Source organism: Silurus meridionalis, chromosome 23, assembly GCF_014805685.1.
Source record: "Silurus meridionalis isolate SWU-2019-XX chromosome 23, ASM1480568v1, whole genome shotgun sequence".
NCBI lineage: Eukaryota > Metazoa > Chordata > Actinopteri > Siluriformes > Siluridae > Silurus > Silurus meridionalis.
The window spans coordinates 4,618,033-4,638,167 of record NC_060906.1 but is presented as its reverse complement, the minus strand read 5'-3'; the positions used below and the strand labels follow the sequence as shown (position 1 = coordinate 4,638,167).

General features: G+C 38.2%; 2 protein-coding genes across 2 annotated transcripts in view; one reads left to right on the top strand and one right to left on the bottom strand.

Moving 5' to 3' along the window:
- Positions 1-20,135, top strand: part of LOC124377358 (NACHT, LRR and PYD domains-containing protein 12-like) — a 578,147-nt gene that overhangs the window by 269,159 nt on the left and 288,853 nt on the right.
- Positions 13,870-20,135, bottom strand: part of LOC124376786 (NACHT, LRR and PYD domains-containing protein 1-like) — a 62,791-nt gene continuing 56,525 nt past the window's right edge. The window contains 8 exon segments of the mRNA XM_046836061.1: positions 13,870-14,337; positions 14,433-14,477; positions 14,690-14,834; positions 14,931-15,041; positions 15,163-15,337; positions 15,339-15,417; positions 17,713-17,939; positions 18,032-18,108. Of these exon segments, the coding sequence (XP_046692017.1) occupies positions 14,069-14,337; positions 14,433-14,477; positions 14,690-14,834; positions 14,931-15,041; positions 15,163-15,337; positions 15,339-15,417; positions 17,713-17,939; positions 18,032-18,108 (1,128 nt within the window). The 3' untranslated portion in view covers positions 13,870-14,068.

Here is a 20,135-nt window from a genome sequence, read left to right as displayed (position 1 = left end):
TACCATTTACATAACTATTTCCACATGTAACTCTGAGCTGTGATTTGAGACTTAAACAGAAGGGGAGATTGTTTGTGTGTTTTGGGTTTATTTTTGGTTTATTCTTGTTTTTCAAGAATTATGCACTGATTTGCTGTGTGCTCTGTCCCTTCTGTTACAAAGAGGATTTAGTCTAGCCTCTCCGATTGTGGGTAATTAACTGGTAAGCTGTAAATGGTATTTTAAAATATTTGTAAGCATTTTTTTTGTTGAATAAATTTGTACTATTTTTGGAAAGTCGTGTCTCTGTCTTTAATCACATCCGAACCAGCAGGGTCCTTCATATTTTTGTAACTTTTTTTGGTTTAATTATTCTTTTGGGTTTAATCTATTTTCCTGGGTGAATAAATAACCCAGGTGGCGTAGTCGGTTCCTTTTTTTATTTTTATTACCTTTTAACCAAAGGTTACAGTAACAAAGTTATGGCCAAGAAACCCACTACACTCACCGAACTGTGGATGAGACTGGAAGAAGAGTGGACCAAAATCACACCAGAGCAGTGTGAGAGACTAGTGCTGTCCTGTGGCTGCAGATGTGCTGAAGTCATTCAGAGCAGAGGCCTGTACACTTCCTACTAATTGCTGACTGTTGTAACCTTCAGAAAATTTTGTTGTAATCTTTTTCCATGCTACAGTCATTGTTGTTCTCTATTTTTGATCAGTGTGTTTTCTGCAAAATGTTTTTTTCTTAAATGCCTTAGTTATTTTGTGGAAAAGGTGTTTTGGTACCATGGTATAGACAGGACAAAAACTCCTTCAACTGTTGAGCAGTGAAGATGACATTATTTCAGAATTAATCAATTTTATTTTGTTTATAAATTGTTCTCTAATTTTGATCGCCTATATATATATATATATATATATATATATATATATATATATATATATATATATATATATATATACATATGTATATATATACTAATTAATGTTCAGGTAATGGTTATAAAAAATATTTTGTAAAATAAATCAAACAATTTATATTTTGATTATTATTAAATCATTTTATGACATTACTTATTCATTATTATATTTAGCATTAAAATAATATTAAAATACAATAAAAATATAATGTAGGTAATTCCAATGTTCCTTTTATATTAAAATAATTGTATTTAATTTTGTATATTATTTATTTATGTTTATTATTTGACGTAAAAAAATAGCCTAAACATTTTAAACAATGTTATATTTTTTTAGATGATATTTGATTAATTATTTATGATTTACTGAGAAGTCATCCATTTTTATTAAAAATAGAAATAAAAAATATAAAAAACGAAATAAAAACCTTCAATGCAACACATTTATTTACGATATAAATGGACTACGGTACCACACACACACACACACACACACACACACACACACACTCTTCAGGATAGACCAAAGAATCACACGTTTAATAATTTTCACTTCAAAAACAAAAAAATATTTATAAAACATAAAGACAAAGGAATATTTATTAAATTACCTGTTACTGTTTATTTATTTACATAATTTTCCAGATTAAGCATTACTGCATATAAAATTGTAAATACCATTGTTTCATTTGATATAATATTTATTTGCTTGTTTGACAAATCAAAATAAATATTTTTTATTTCTTTATTTTTCTACGTTTTGTAGAATTGAACTATACTTATATAAATACAAAAAAACCCTAAAATAATTAATCTAGTAATTTATCTAGTATCTAATAATCTTCTACATACATAAAAATAGGATAGCTATTATAAAATAGTTAATAGAATAAAGAATATATAATAGAAACAACGATTTCATAAATGTTTATATTATTATTCTTTGCTTAATTATTCATGATTTACTGAGAACAACCCAATTTTATTAAACATAAATAGAAAAAATGCGAAATTAAAACTTTTAACACAGCACAAATTTATTCACGACGTTCTTTCTTTAGTCCAATATTTGAAAAATAAATTCACAGAAAAATAAACACTAAACATTTTGTCACATCAGCACTAAAATCTGCCATGAAGCACAGGTCCGACAAGTAAAGTTCCACTGTCCGTGTGGAAACAAAAAAAATCTATTTATATAGATTTAAACAACACAGTTACTTTTAGACATTTATAAGTGTATTTCAAAAGGTTTAATACATTATATCAATTAAAAAAAAAAATCTTTATTTTTGTAATTAAATAAAACGTGCTGCTGCACATCAATGCTACTACATTTTTCACCACTAGATGGTAGAATTTTATTATTACAAAAATCACCGATGTTCAGTTGTTTATTTTATTTCAAATTTCATTAAAATTACACTTTAACTGTGCAAACGTATATCATATAATATAATATAATCATATAATATAATTATCTATCTATCTATCTATCTATCTATCTATCTATCTATCTATCTATCTATCTATCATCTAATTATTATTAATTAATTTATTCATTATTTTATATTTATTAATAAATCAATTAATCAGTGGCGCTGACGTCATTGTATGGAGATCCCAAGGTCCATTGGGATTTTCCATTTGGTAAGTAGAACAGTTCATTATTATAGATGGGAACGATCCTTAAATTTACGGAACAAAAACTGTTCAATCAGGTGAAGAAGTTGTGTTTAGAAGCTGTAGAAGTGAAAGGAAGCAGTTTTGTAATACAGTAAATCACAGCAGACATTATAAAATATAACTTGCTGCACCAAATAAAATTTCCACATTTAATCATGCAAGGAAATATAGGAGATTGTATGATATTTAGTTCTGATGTGTTTTAAGTTACCAAAATGACAGTAACACTTTAATACTTTAGCCATTTATAAATGTTCAGATGAGGAACAGTGTTGCCAGATTGGTGTGTTTTCCAGTAATTGTTTAAAATCCACACAAAACTCAAGTAAATACACAAATCTTACCAATAATAATAATACAAATCAATTTTGACAAGTAATTAATTAAAAAAAAAATACTGTGGCGCATCACATATTTACAATATAATAAAGCAAATTAAATGTCTAATGAAGGTTATGTTGAAGGTTATGAAGGTTACAATAATAAACATTAATGAGTCAATTTGCCAAAAATACACTTGAATTGTGTAAGAAAGAAAGAAATTGGCAAACATATTTCACATTCTTTGTACAGCAGTGCATTACATTATGGACTATACACAGTCAGGAAGTAGTGATATGAAGAATTTACTGCAGATTCACTGGTGGCTTCAGTCTTCAAACACTGTGGAAAATAACTTTTTGGTTAATTTTTCCTTTAAAAAAGTAAAAGAAAAGTTAGTGTTACATCATTATTTTTGTTCAGCTTCTTCAAGCGTCAAAAAGATCAAATTCAAGATATAATTTTTTTTTCTTCATTTTGTCACTTTAGTGCCCAATTGCAATCATGACAATCATACTTCTTGTGTAGTTCAAACTAAATGTTGCGGTTCATTGAATTTCACCAATCAGAGACAAGCTTTTCAAATCGACAAGTAATTGTCCAATCGCATGCTGGCATATAAAGTATATGACATAAAGTACCTCTCATAGACTCTTTTAGTGCCAAGGGCATGATGACGTCACGGCGCCAGCAGGAGGCGGCCAATACAAACCAGCACATTCAGAGTCGCTTCACAAGGAACACGAACATCATCTTGTGATGGAGGACAGGATTTTATTTTAAATGTTATCTCATACCTGCTGTCACTGCCAGAAGAACAAAAACCATGACACAAGGAAACGAGTGTACTGGACTGAAACGATCATCAAAAGAGCACAATACATATCAGGTAAGAGTAAAGAAACTCTTGTCTTTTGTTGATATAGTTTGCTTAACTATCTAAAAATTGTCATGCATGCATACCTACTCAGAAATTGGACAACAACTGTATTGCTATATCATGTAATGCTAATGTTTTAGCATGTAATTTAGCTAACTGCTAGCTAACGACCAGACACTAAACATAAAGAAAACTGTTTGTGTCGTCTCCTTTTCTGCAGCTGTCATAAGTGCAACTGTATAAACAGAAAGGTAGCAGTGAACAGACCCATGTTATGTGTCAGGTCTGTGTACAAGTGTGTGCATGTGCTAATGTTTGCCATGTTAGTAGGCAACCTGAAGAGCAGCTTGTGATGTGTAGTGAGGTACTTTTCTCCTGCACCTTAGCCCCGCCCACAAAACCACCACAAGCTTTATTAAGTGAAAAAGGCAATATTGAGCGGCATCGCATTCAGATTTATTATTTCCACAACAATTTGGATGCCTCCCTTCCCATGTCAAGTCATTATGTAGCTCATAGCTTCCATTAAATATCATTTCCATTGTTTGGTTTATTTCTTGTTAAAGGCAAGCTAACTTTGGATATTTCCACCTCTATTTTAGATATTTTAAAATCTCACCTAATAGAGCAATGTTAGCTGTCAATTTGTTTAAGAAGGAGATTTCTAAAGCAGCAAAATGTTCCATTCCAGGAGTCTAATTTCAGATTTTTTATTCAGACTGGAAACACATGTTAAAAGTGGTCATATGATGCTATTTGCAAGGATCATTATTATGTGTATTGGATGTAATATATTTTAGCATGCCTTAATGTTCAAAAATCTTTATTTTACACATACTGCTCATTATTGTAGCTCTTTATGATCTGTGTTTCTCAGACACATTGATTCTGACACTTTCCAAAAAGTGCAGTGTGCTCTGATTGTCTAGTGATCCAGTGGGTTGGGATTTGACCTCTAAATTTAAGCATTGGGCTTGAATTTGCTGTTTGCATATCATGTTTTGATAGACACCTGGTTTTCCTATGTTTTTGCAAAAGAGGTAAATATTATAAATTTAGCATGACCCATAGAGTCGAAGTAGACAGTTCAATTAGAAATACCATATTTTAAAATAAATTAAATTACTCAATGAATCGTTATAGACTTACTGTGAATACTTTCCAGATGCTCTGTAATTAACGGTATTCTAACCTTTTATCCAATGCAACACACACAGGCTGGGCTGGATAGTGACAGTGAACAAGAAGATAAAGATTTGAGAACAGCCTGCTGCAGGGGACGTCTCCCCAGAAAACTCATGTCAAGCTTGATGATGATGTTGTCAAAGGTTTGAAAGGTAAGTTGACAAGAATTAAAATTGTAAACATGAAACAGATATATTTAATATTTCAAGCTATTGGTCAAACCATAGTGTTTTTTTGTGTTACAAAATTATTTTATTTTGATTACAAAATTATTCTGTCACTTATTCTAGCTTTTGTTTTGTTAATCCAACCTGTGATTTATGTTTATTGCCAGTAATGTTTTAAATTAAATTGCTTTTGTTCGTTAGTTAAAGCATAGGTTTACATTTTTTTAGATTGTGCACTTGCCTATGCTTACATGGAGTAAGTCATTGGTCACTGCAAGCATTCCTTCCAAATGTAATTTTGACTATCGTAATGGGAGACAAAAATATGGCCTCACGTGAATGCACAGAGAAACTGGTAACCTAAAAAGGTGAATTTAACAAATAATTATGTTAATAACTGAAGGTCGGCCAACAGTGGATTTTATGGATACCGATCGCTAGGTTGGATCATACTTCCTGATAGCTGATTTAGCACCGATAGTTTTGGATCCCGGATAAAAAACAAACCAAAATTATCCATGTAAAATAATAGCTACTGAACTTTATTTAAAAAAACGCTGCTGAAGAAAATAAATATTTTTAACTAAAATTAAATTAACTAAATAATTTTTTTTTGTAGAGTTCCTTGGATTGTAGCATCACTTAAAAATGTCTTAGAGGCCATGAAATGAGGCTCATCTTGCAGCTCAAGTTAAAGCCCGAGTTCTGGAGAGATATGTCTTCCTGCATCCCCAGAATTGATAATTATTATCAAAATGTAATAGTTGCAATAATTTATTTTAGCTGTGTCTCATTCTGTATTTCATAACAGTCTTGATTGTTTCTTGTTCTACTCAGATTTCCCTCGCTAATTCTGATGTTGCCGTCCCAAAGAGGATGTTCAAAAGACTCGACGAATCATGAGTTTCTCTTTTTACCCTTTTTACCTTACATTACTTTTTGAAAAATAAATGTTACTTTAAAAATGCTAAAACACACTGTATTGAGTTTAGCTATCATTAATTTTGATAGTTTAAAGTTTATAGTAGCTGTGTCACTCATGGACCAAGAAATGGAAACCTTAGTATGGTTAGACACTTTATTAGATTGAATACACAAGGCAGAGGGGGTTGAGGAACAGCACAAACTGGCGAGTCGGTAGAATCCACAATGCAGGTAGTCCAATGATGATCGCCAGTTTGAAAAGTAGATCAGACGGTGAGTGAGTGGAAGTGTGCTCCTTATAAAGGAGAGAGTAGATTAGAGACAGGTGAAGGTGATTAGTAGGAGGGCGTGGCTGTGCAAGTGTGCTGAGTGTAGGAGGGAGGCGTGGCTGGTGGTTCCCTGACAGTAGCCCCTCCCCCAGGGGTGGCTCTCGAGGAGAAGAGGTAAAACAGGTGTTTATGGATTTAGAATACAAAGATTGTAAGGATTGGCTGCATATATTTTGTATGTTTTCCACTTGTTTTTTGGTGATGATGCAAGAACCGATTCTCCTGCATTATAGTTTCAAGTAAAGCTAATCCAGGACCTTGTTTCTATATATCTCATTTAAAACTAAAACTAAAACCTTGATTCCATGATTAATTTTTTAAACTAACGTTAAAAACCTTTTAAAAAACAAAAACCCTATTTTTTATAATTCTCATTTAAAACTAAAAACCTTGTTTTTATGATTATTATTTAAAAACTTTTTATAATTCTGTGACAGAGTGAACTGTCCCTATGGTCAGCACGACACTACACTTTCACTTCTCCTCCGTTTCTCGCTACAGCGCTGTGGGTGCACACACACGCCAGGTAGCACGCCGCACACACACACACACACACACACACACACACACACACACTTTTCATTCTCTCATCCCGGACAATAAGCGCGCGCGTAGTGGAGTTAGTGGGAGTTGAAGGAGTCTTGGTTGTGGAGATAACAGAGTCTGAGAACTATTGTAGTGAATGCACATGAGCAGGTACATTTACATTTACATTTGTGGCATTTAGCAGACGCCCTTATCCAGAGCGATGTAAAAAAGTGCTTTAAATCTCTAGTAATTAATAAATCCACACTGGTATGCAACATTACAAACTTAATATAAATATAACTTGAATTCTACAAACTTGGAAAGTGCTAATTTAGGTATTTCAGGAAGAGGTAGGTCTTCAGTCATCGTTTGAAGATAATCAGGGACTCTGCTGTACGGACATCTAGGGGAAGTTCATTCCACCACCTTGGTGCCAGAACAGAGAAGAGCCTTGAAGTGTACTTACCTCTCATTCTGAGAGAAGGAGGTACCAGTCGAGCAGTGCTGGAGGATCTCAGACAGCGTGGTGCAGTGCGAGATGTGATGAGGTCACTGAGGTAAGATGGTGCTGGTCCATTTTTGGCCTTGTAGGCAAGCATCAGTGTTTTGAATCTGATATGTGCAGCTACTGGAAGCCAGTGAAGGGAGCGCAGCAGTGGGGTGGTGTGGGAAAACTTGGGCTGATTGAACACAAGCCATGCAGCTGTGTTTTGGATAATTTGCAGTGGACGAATAGCGTTCAGGGGAAGACCTGCCAGCAGAGAGTTGCAGTAGTCAAGTCTTGAAATGACAAGAGACTGAACAAGCACCTGGGCAGCCTGTATGGACAGAAATAGTCGAATCCTTCGGATGTTATAGAGAAGAAATCGACAAGAACGAGCAACATTAGCAACATGTGGGGAAAAAAGACAGTTCATTGTCCATAGTTACCCCAAGGTTACGAGCAGTGGCTGAAGGGGAGAGCAGAGAGTCATGAAGTGTTATTTGGAGATCTTGGCCTGGATGAATCACTTGGGATGATCAGCAGTTCTGTTTGACTGGGGTTGAGTTTTAGTTGGTGAGCACTCATCCATAAAGATATGTCTGACAAGCATGCTGAGATCCGAGCAGAAGCTGTGGTATCTGATGGAGGGAAAGAAAAGATGAGTTGAGTGTCATCTGCATAGCAGTGATAAGAAAACCCATGTGAGGATATGACTTCACCAATGGAGTGGGTATAGAGGGAGAAAAGGAGGGGACCAAGTACAGAGCCTTGTGGGACACCAGTGGTGAATCTGCACGGGGCAGATGTGGATCCCCTCCATGTTACCTGGTATGAGCGACCTTCCAGGTAGGAAGCAAACCATTTCCATGCTGTTCCGCAGATACCAAGGCTCTTGAGGGTTGACAAAAGTGTCTTGTGGTTGACTGTGTCAAATGCTGCTGAAAGGTCCAGGAAGATAAGTACAGATGACAGCTTGGCTGACCGAGCAGCATGCAGTTTCTCAGAAACAGCCAAAAGGGCCGTCTCTGTGGAATGTGCCGCTTTGAACCCAGACTGGTTCGGATCATGGAGGTTTTTCTGTGAGAGATAGACAGACAGTTGGTTAATACCAGTGCGTTGCAGAGATTTAGAAAGAAAGGAAAAAAGTGATACCGGTCTGTAGTTGTTGATGTCTGATGGATCCAGAGCAGGTTTCTTCAAGATAGGAATGACCCTTGCTTGCTTGAAGGTAGTTGGTACATAGCCAGATGTTAATGACCCATTGATGATTGTGGAGATGAAGGGCAGGAGATCTTGCGTGATGGTCTCGGCGTAGTTGAAGGATTGGATCCAGAGGACGGTGGTGGGATTGCAAGATCGGATGACTTGCAGTATCTCATCTTCTGTTAAGGTTGAGAAGCTTGACAGAGACGGATTGTTGGCTGTGTTGTGTAGTCATTGTTGGAGAGGAAGTGAAGGTCTGGCAGATTTTCTTAATCTTTTCATCATAGAAGGAGGCAAAGTCATTAGCAGTCAGGGAGGATGGAGCAGGTGCAGCAGGGGGGTTGAGTAGAGAAGAGAAGATGTTGTGAAGCTTACGAGGATCTTGTGCAGAGGCCTTAAGCTTTTCCTTGTAAAAGGCAGTTTTGGCAGAAGTCACCTCCATAGAAAATTTGGTCAGGAGTGCACGGTAAGATGAGAGGTCTACATAAAGTTGTGATTTTTTCCACTTCCTCTCTGCAGATCTGAGCTCTCGTCGCCTGCTGCGCAAAACTTCTGACAGCCACGGTGTTGGACAAGAAGACTTCTTGGGTCTTGTAGTCAAGGGGCAAAGGAGGTCCATGGTTGATGAAAGGGATGAGAGGAAGGAGTCTGTAGCAATGTCTAAGGGTAGAGAGGAAAAGGAGTCAGGGTCAGGAAGAGATGAAAGAGTACAGGAAGTTACAGTGGAGGAAGAGATAGAGTGAAGGTTAGGACGGATAAGAGAGACATGTAAATTATTTTTAGGTTGAATAGGAAGAGTGATTAAAAAGGAAACCAGGTGATGATCAGAGATTGGAAGTGGAGTGGCAGTCATGTCTGTAGCTGGAGTAGGGCGCGTGAAAACCAGGTCCAGGACATTTCCTCCCTTGTGTGTTGGAGGGCAGCTGTTAAATGTCAAGGAGAAGGTATTCAGAAAAGGCAAGAGGCAAGATGACTGAAGTTTGTCGGATGGGAGGTTGAAGTCAACAAGAACTGTCAGAGGGGAAAGTACTGAGGAGCATGTCCATCTCTTCTAGGAAGTCTCCAAGGGGACCAGGAGGGCAGTAGATGACATTTACATTTAACATTTACATTTGCGGCATTTGGCAGACACCCTTATCCAGAGCAACTTACAACTGAACAGGGGAGGGTTTTAGGGCTTTGCTCAAGGGCCCAGCAGTGGCAGCTTGGTGGTGGTGGGATTTGAACCTGTGCTCTTCTGATCCAAAGCCCAATGCCTTAACCACTGAGCTACCACCTCCCTCCCATGACAATGATGAAAAGGTTAATTGGAGAGGTAACTGAAACTGCATAAAATTCAAAAGAAGACATGGTTAAATGAGACAAAGGGAGAGGTGTGAAACACCATCTCCGTGATAAAAGTAGACCTGTACCACCACCTCTACCAGTTTCTCTTGATGAGTGAGAGAAAGCATAGGCAGAAGACAGAGCAGCTGGTGTAGCAGTGTTCTGTGGGGATATCCAGGTTTCAGTAAGTGCCAGAAAGTCAAAGGTGTAGTGGGAAGCCAAGCCTGTGATAAAGTCAGCTTTCCTTATAGCAGACTGACAATTCCAGAGCCCACCTACCACACTGTTTGAGATTGAGACAACAGGGGAGGGTAGATGAGGTTACTGGCGATGTGACATCTGTTCTGTGGATGGGAACGTCTGTGTCTGTAAGAGATGACTACAGAGATGGGTTTGAGGCACATGACTGATCTCCCAGTTTAAGATCAAATGTGTTTTGAAAAAAAGGAAGAAAAGTACAAATAAGACTTGTACAAAAAAGTACAAAAAACACTAAAAGTTACTGGCTTTAAGGGGGCAACCTACTTGTGGGGGCTACCTACAACCACTACAGTGAGTAAGCCCTGCCTTCAATATAAGTGAGTAAACCTTCAATGTGAGTAAGCCCTGCCCACAATTTACACCTCAAGTGAGACTGAAACTACCCTTGATTAATCACCTGACCAAACTAATAAGCACAGACCAACACTCTAGAATCAACTGAGTTAAATAGATATACAAAGTTAGAATCCTACCTTACCAGAAGAGAGTAGATTTAAGATAGAGCTAAAGCACACTGAAGATTGAGCTGGTTACACCTTCAGTATAAGTGAGTAAGCCCTGCCCACAATTCACACCTCAAGTGAGACTAAAACTACCCTTGATTAAATCACCTGACCAAACTAATAAGCACAAATTCTATACAAAGTTAGAATCCTACCTCACCAGAAGAGAGTAGATTCAAGATAGAGCTAAAGCACACAGCAGGTGCGCCTATTTTGTATATAGTTTTCTTTACTTTCCTCGTAATTGTCTTTGTTTTGTTATTTTGCCACTTTTTCTTTTCTGGGGTATTGTATATATTTTGGACTTTGCACTTGAGCACGCTGTAAATAAACACCACTTTACACGGAACATCACAGCGAGTATTGCCGCCACATTCAAGCCAGCAAGGGGGACAAAGACACCAGAAAACAGAAACTCACGTGCTACTATTGTCAACAGCCAGGACACAAAGCAACCGTGTGCCCAGCAAGAAAGGCCAAGCTGACGGGGTTTTGTTATGTCCCAAGGAAGGAGGACAGTACAGCACGTATCAGCTCACAATTCGTCTGGCCGGCGTTGTACACGGATGTACAAAAGTACTGCACCACATGCCCCACCTGTCAGCAGACCAGTGCTGTGCGACGACGAGACAGGGCCCCGCTACAACCATTGCCCGTAATCTCCGTCCCATTCCAACGCATCGCTATGGACATAGTAGGGCCACTGGAAAAGAGCAGTACAGGATATCAGTATATCCTCGTCATCAGTGACTACGCCACTAGGTACCCAGAGGCATTTCCTCTCCTTTCCATCACCACCCCTAAGATCATAAATGCTCTCGTTCAGCTGTTCTCTCGGGTGGGAATCCCCGAAGACATCCTCACGGACCAAGGGACCAACCTCACCTCAAAGCTGATGAAACAGTTACACCGACAGCTGGGGATCACCGCTATCAAGACCAGTCCATACCACCCGCAGATGATGGACTGGTGGAGCGCTTCAATAAAACGCTCAAAAGCATGCTGCGGAAGTTTGTGTCGGAAACTGGAAGGGCCTTGGACAAATGGCTACCTTTCTTGCTATTTGCCTACCGGGAGGTGCCACAAGCATCGACTGGCTTCTCACTCTTCGAGTTCCTGTATGGTTGGCAGGTCCAAGGACCTCTGGATCTTCTCCGGAGAAACTGGGAGGACCCTTGTTCAGAAAAGAAGGCTGAAAAGGGCATAGTCCAGTACATCCTAGAGATGCGGGAGCGTCTGAAAAACTACAGGAAGCTGGCAGAGGAGAACCTCCAAAAGGCTCAAAAGTACCAGAAGACGTGGTATGACCAGCAAGCCCGTTCCAGAGAGCTACAACCAGGACAGAAAGTACTGTTGTTGCTGCCAACGTCCACGAGTAAGCTCCTTATGAAGTGGCAGGGGCCCTACAGTGTGGTACGGAGGATGGGGCAGACGTCGTACGAAATCTATCATCCTGACAAAGGCAAGGCAAAGCAAACTTACCATATTAACCTGCTGAAGGAGTGGAAAGAGCCTCCCAGTGAAAAGGCAGACCCTGTACTGCTCATTCAGAAGGTGGAGGAAGATCAGGAGGAGGATCATCCGGAACAAAAGCTAGCGGGCAGACACAGCCAGCAGAGGTAGACCTCGGACACCTGGAGGCACCCAAACAGGCTGAATTGCAAACGCTCTTTGGTCGATACATGGCCTTGTTTCGTCAGAGGCCTGGACGGACCAACCTGGTACACCACAAGATCCACCTGACCAATACAACACCATCTGGAAAGAGACCGTATCGGGTACCTGAGAGGCTGGTGGCACCACTGAAGGCAGAAGTTAGGACTATGCTGGAGATGGGAGTAATCGAGCCGTCAAGCAGTGAGTGGAGTAGTCCGGTGGTCATTGTACCGAAGAAGGACAACACCCTCCGCATCTGCATCGACTTCCGTCGATTAAACTCCCAGTCCCAGTTCGACACGTACCCGATGCCACGCAATGATGATCTGCTGGAAAAGATCGGGGGAGCCAAGTACGTGATCCCCATTGAATTCCCGCTGAATTCCCATTTTAAATAATGTTTTTTTTATATATTTTTTTTACCTTTTTGAGTTGATCTTCAGGTTTGAATCAGCTCAATTCATTTACTATGAAGAGCTGGATCAGAGATCCGGTTCAAATAACCGACTCACTTGTGAATGACACATCAAAACAGGAATCATCCACTGCCTCAGATGTGGGAGAGTGAAAATGCTGCTCTTTATTAGATTTATCTTTTTATTTATGTATGAAATTTAAAAAAAAAAAGAGCGCTTATAATTAATACATAGATGGTTAAAATAATTGTAAATATGTTTCAGCTGCTGAATTTATTTCACTAAAAATCCTTTTGTAAAATACCTCAGCTAAGTAGCTAAACATTAGCGGCTAACTGAAAATTAGCAGAACATTTCCTGGAGTTCAGTTTAATCAGGATATATAAATAAACTGCCATAAATTTTTATGTAAATAAAATGTATGGGTTTGAAAAATCCTGTCAGAAATGTGGTGGAGTTAGCTTGTAGCAGCTAGCTGTGTTAGCATCTACTGAAAAGGACAGAGGAGTGATGAAGGTCACTAAAGTATTTATTTGTGATAAAATTGATTTTATTGAAGTACCAATATTTTCTATATCATAGCAATGCTTTCAAAAATGACAACAAATTATAAAAAAGTAGCAAAAACATCTAAAATACAAGAACAAGACAATATTTTATAAATATTTGAATGCTTAATTTTAATATAAAAATATTTGTCCATTTCTATTTGTGTAAATCAGTTGATAAAAAACACTGGCCATTTTATTAGGGACACCTGTACACCTACACATGTATGCACTGCAGTGTATAAACTCCTGCAGATTCTGGTCCAGATTTTAAGATCATTTTTACATTAAATATCAAAATGAAGAAAAGTCTGATCTCTGTAACATCTGATCTCTGTCTTTAGTGCCAGATGGGTTGGTTTGAGTTTTTCAGAAACTGCTGATCTCCTGCTGGAGACTGTAGAGATACACAGAGTGGTGCATTTAAACAAAAAACACTGAGATCACAGTGTGCTAAATTTAAAAATACGAGGTCTTGTATGAGTCAGACTGAAAAACAGCCACGAATTAACAATATACCTGAGAATTTCTGAGGTCATTTGTTTAAAATCTTTTCTTTAGATTTTTTATTAGTCACCTGTACATTACAGCACATGTAAATTCTTTCTTCGCATATCCCAGTGATGTTGAAAAGCGATGAGACAGCACCACTGGAGCACAGATGTTTAATGCCCCAAAAGTGGCAACTTGGTGATACTGGGTAAGCTAGAACCTTAATAACTGAGCTACCACTTTCTCTTTGAGGTTCCTCTAAGCATTGCTTGACCCATTCTCCAGCTCATCTACTAAGTGAGGATTTTTCTTCTTTAGAATTGTATAAAATTCTTCTTTCACAGCTCTGAAGGTGAGGCAGTTGGTGTACAAGATTCTCATTTTCTCCTGTGATGTAGCTGCTGCACTGATTATACTGTACAGTTCATCATTAATCATTTCCTTGGATAGGAGACCATCTGCAATCTCCATTACTGAAGAAACTTTCTGTATCAGAATGTCTCTGTGTTTATCCACAAAGTCAGCAGCTGAAAGATAGATGAACATTTTGATGTTTTGGTATAAATATGTATATGGATTTGGGAAGAACAGCTGAAAGTGCTAAAGTTTTAGGATATTTTACCTGTTTTTACCATTTGGGGTGAATTGGCTTCTTCTCTCTTGTAACCTGAAGTGATGAGATAGAAAGTGTACACTTCAATATAAATACACAGCAATGAGGAAAAGACAACATTAAGCCTTAAGAATATTTTGGAGTATACAGCATCCCTGAGGGCATCGTTTACTTAAACAGCTGAAGGTACATTTCTCCCTGCCAGAAGGAAGTGGACTTCTGGTGTGTTATACTGGATTAATGTACTGAAATTAACTTTTGGATACCTGTAAGAAAGACCTGGCGAGACGCCCACACCTCCTCGTCATGTTCATCCAAAAGTCCCAGTGTGAGTTCTTCAGCTTCATCAGGAAGTATCACCTCAAATGTGGGGTGATAGTTGGGGGCAGAGTCAAGCTCAAATATCTCAGTCTAAGGAACCCAAAGACGTGTGAACAGACTGCTCCAGAATGCAAACTAAAAACCAAACAGTCTGATTTCTCTACAAATGTGTGGAGTGGAGTTTACCTGCGGCTGACATTTATAATGCTCACAGCGTGGCTTGTATGGTTTTCTAGGGACCAGCTGACAAGTGGAACTGCTTTCAACGTACATGTTGTGCTGAAATTGATTCTGCACCTTAAGAATGGACATATTTGAATTAATTTTTAAATACCAGTTATTTTTAAATTCTTTGAATAATTAAATACATGTAATAAAAACACGGTTAGGCATCGAATGATTAATTAAAGCAGGTTACCTCTATAACTGGAACATTATGGGGCAATAAGTGCATGTGCAGCTTTCTCTTCTTTGTCCTTCCAGGGATTTCTTTGTAGAAGAGAAGGACCTGCGCCTTGATCGGTTTGTCCTCGAAAAATATTTTCATTAGGAGTCCAAAGAGAGAGAGATTTTTTATGTCTATGATCACATGTCTCTGTTACTTTCAGAGGTTGAATGATCTCCACATTTCCATCAGAGAAATGTGCCACAGCCAGTTCAGTCTGAATTTTATCTGCAACACATGAACAAGAAAAAGCTGAGAAAGATAAATAATACCATCATCGGCAGATAATCACTTACCCCTGGGTCAGTGTGAATAATGGATTGTGATTGGCTGGAAGTTTAACACATATTTTGTAATCAGTTCTAAATATATGTGCTGCTTATAAATAACTGTAACCATAGTAACCTACTGTTGCAGTTTCATTAAGGAATTACATTAAGTGTTATTTTGTTAAACGTTATTTTATTTAAGCGTTCATTTTGCGTTATTTTGATCCATTCAGTCAGTTTTGCTCTGCAAACATCAATAACAGTTTTAACATGTCAATGATGAGAAATGATTATGGAAAAGATGTTACACAATTTTAATGCTCTCAGCTTCATTTTGAGCTGTTCTTCACTGCCATATTGTGCACTAACATCTTGTACAGTTGTGTTCAAAAGTATTCAACCCCCAATGCTGTAAATGGTTTTAGGGAATTTAGTGTACATTTGTAATTGTATTCAGAATGAAATCCTACAAGGACTTCTTAAAGAACCATATGCACCTAAAATGACATCAATTAGTTTTGTAATACAGTAGTAAATGTTTCTTTTGTGAATTCTTCATTGACATAATTATTCAACCCCTTAAAGACTACCACTCTGAAGAACAGAGGTTCAATGAAGTGTTTTCAATCAGGTATTGAAAACACCTGTGGATATCAGGGAGCAGCAATAAAGCCTAATAAGCACCAATTAGGCAGCTTTAAAATGACTGTGATACTCAGCTCCTTCTAGACATTTACTGGTGTGGTTACAAACATGGTATGGTCAAGAGAATGGTCCAGGAAGACAAGAGAACAGGTGATTACTCTTCACAGGAAGGGCAATGGCTATAAGAAGATTGCAAAGATGTTAAACATACCAAGAGACACTATAGGAAGCATCATTCACAAATTCAAGGCAAAGGGCACTGTTAAAACGCTACCTGGTCGTGGCAGAAAGAAGATGCTGACTTCGACTGCTGTGCGCTACCTGAAGCGTAGAGTGGAGAAAAGTCCCCGTGTGACTGCTGAGGAACTGAGAAAAGATTTGTCAGATGTGGGTACTGAAGTTTCTGCTCAGACAATACGGCGCACCCTGCGTAATGAAGGCCTCCATGCCAGAACTCCCAGGCGCACCCCCTTGCTGTCCCCAAAGAATAAGAAGAGTCGACTGCAGTACGCCAAAAGTCATGTGGACAAACCACAGAAGTTTTGGGATAGTGTTCTGTGGACTGATGAAACAAAATTAGAACTGTTTGGGCCCATGGATCAACGCTATGTTTGGAGGAGGAAGAACAAGGCCTATGAAGAAAAGAACACCTTGCCTACTGTGAAGCATGGCGGGGGGTCAATCATGCTTTGGGGCTGTTTTGCTTCTGCAGGTACTGGAAAGCTTCAGCGTGTGCAAGGTACCATGAATTCTCTTCAGTACCAGGAGATATTGGATGACAATGTGATGCAGTCCGTCACAAACCTGAGGCTTGGAAGACGTTGGACCTTTCAACAGGACAATGATCCCAAGCATACCTCCAAGTCCACTAGAGCATGGTTGCAGATTAAAGGCTGGAACATTTTGAAGTGGCCATCGCAGTCACCAGACTTAAATCCGATTGAGAACCTCTGGTGGGACTTAAAGAAAGCAGTTGCAGTGCGCAAGCCTAAGAATGTGACTGAACTGGAGGCTTTTGCCCATGATGAATGGGCGAAGATACCCGTAGATCGCTGCAAGACACTTGTGTCAAGCTATGCTTCACGTTTAAAAGCTGTTATAACTGTAAAAGGTTGTACTAAGTACTAAGATTGAATGTCACTTGGGGGTTGAATAATTATGTCAATGAAGAATTTACAAAAGAAACATTTACTACTGTATTACAAAACTAATTGATGTCATTTTAGTTGCATATGGTTCTTTAAGAAGTCCTTGTAGGATTTCATTCTGAATACAATTACAAATGTACACTAAATTCCCTAAAACCATTTACAGCATTGGGGGTTGAATAATTTTGAACACAACTGTAACAACACACACCTGGTCCTGGATTACTTATGATTAAGTTCAAGTTTATTTCTACACCATTTTACAATAGACATTGTCTCAGCAGCTTTACAGAATGTAAAAATTGTAGAATAAAAAATGTAAATATGTATTTTGCCCTGATGAGCAAGTCTGGGGCAAAGACTCAAAAGGGGAACTCATTCTCATCTGGGTGATATCAAAAGTGTGATTATAAATCATAAAAACAATACAACAGTTAGACTTTTATCCCAAATGACCTTACCAGAATTTATCTCACAGTGAGGGAGGTGTAGTTTACACATTGACCCCTCGGAGCAGTCGATGTTGTACAGGGGTCCTGCAGGCTGCATCTGTCCAATGCCGTCTAACTGAACACTGCCCCAGGACACTATACTGTACAACACTTCAGCTTTCTCCTTCATTTCAAACACAAGGTTGGTGTATTTACACTGAAACTGCCCAGCACCAGAACAATGAAACCTGTAGTATCTTTGATAAAAAACATTTAAGAAGTAAAATCTGGATTAGTTTTATGTTGTAACATCAGAAAATCACTTTTACACCTTTAGCATATATGCTACCTGTATCCACTGTTCCAGTCCTCATGGTGGTCTTTACCTAATTCAGGAGTAAACACGTCTGTTTCCCCTGAGTGCCCCTAAACAGATCAGATAGAACAATACACACATTTAAGATTAAAACACAACCCAAACAGCTGTAAATGCTATAAAGATCTCGCTATTAAAAAACATAACCTGTAGTTCTGCAGAATACATGAAATGTGTAACAGCATATATATGGTGCAAAACTGTTGACCAGGACAAAGTATGGTCTCATATATGTTGTGCATATTGTAACTTATCATGTAACTGATTAGGAACTGACTGTCTTCCTGTTCCAAAAACACTAAAGAGAGAAGAACCTTCCAGAAGAACAACTATCTCTGGAGCTTTTCACGAGTCAGGCCTGGATGGTAGAGTGTCCAGACTAAAGCCACTCCTCAGTAAAAGGCACATGACAATCTAAGAGTCTTTCAGGTGCCTTTAGGCAAACTCGAGGCAGGCCTTTACTGAGGAGTGGCTTCCATCTGGCCACTCTACCATACAGGCTATACAGAGATAGTTGTTCTTCTGGAAGTTTCTCCTCTCTCCACAGAGAGTCACCTCCTTGACTAAAGCTCTTCTCCCCCAATCGCTAGGAAGAGTTCTGGTAGTTCCGAACATCTTCCATTTACGGATGATGGAGGCCACTGTGCTCATTGGGACCTTTAATGCTGCAAAAATGTTTCTGTCCCCTTTCCCAAATCTGTGCCTCTATACAATCCTGTCTCTGAGGTCTACAGACAGTTCCTTGGACTTCATGGCCTGGTTTGTGCTCTGAAATGCACTCACTCTGGGACTTCATATAGACACGTGTGTGCCGCCAAACCTGTCCAATCAATGGAATATATCAATCAATGGAAAAAATTCAAGTTGTAGAAACACCTCAAGGATGATCAGTGGAAACAGGATGCACCTGAACTCCATTTAAAGTGTCATGGCAAAGGCTGTGAATATTTACGTACATGTGATTATTATTTTTTTTTTAATAAAAGGCCTATGTGTCTGGAGACGTTACAATGTTAATGTGTAATTGCAGTTTTCTTAAAAACCCTCAGTGATACAGAAATTACAAATACAAATTTGTGTTCAGTATGTAAAAAATAGTTGTTTCCCCAATTATTGCAGATGAATTAAAACTTTTCATAAAATTTATTGACCAGTGTTTGGCGCAGCTATGTCTCAACAGCACTGTTTATATTGAATAAAGCTTTTCTTCAGGACAGATTTCCCACAGATATTTATTTAAAGCATTTATAAATATTATGACCCTCTGAGAACAGCTAACAAGCAACCACTATCTTATGTCCTTTACATATTCCTAAACATTATTAAACTGGTCTCCCCCTCTTCTCCTGTAGCTGGATGATAGATTTAACCTCCTAGTCTTCAGCGTCGTGCCAGCATGACTGATATCCCAGTGTTCTCAGGTGTTAATGTTTAGCAATAGATTAAATAAATAGGGAGAAGAGTAAAAATTACAAACTAAAAATCATTCTAAAGCTCTAAGCCTCAAGCAGCGATTTCAGATCACTGTTTTTCAATGGAAAACGTATAACGAATGTATTTGCTGAATTTGTGTAAGCAGTACACACAAACAACAACATGAATAAAAAAATGCACTACTTACATTATTATTATTATTATTATTATTATTATTATTATTATTGTAATAATGAGTCACAAACACATCCACTGCTGCTAAAAAAAATGACATCTTGGTGGTAAAAAACTAATATGGCTGGTAGAATATGGTGTTACAAAACAAATGAGACCACAAAATAAAAAATAATAGTCTTTGGCTTAAGCCTCCACTCTAAAGGCAGGTGTCGTTGTGACATTCTGTTCTGCACCAATCATTTCAAACCTTTTATTTCCAGCCAGCAGCATTATGAAAACTAAACGAGTGATGGAAAATGTAGAAAATTAGTACAGGATTCTAACGATATATGGAAGGATTTTATTTCCCACGTGTGTGAGTCTTAGTTTTATTACTGTTTATAAACTCTTAGTGGTCAAAGCAGCACACATGCACATGAAGCAGGAAGTGGATGCAGCTCTCAGTTCTGCTCAAACACCTGTTTAT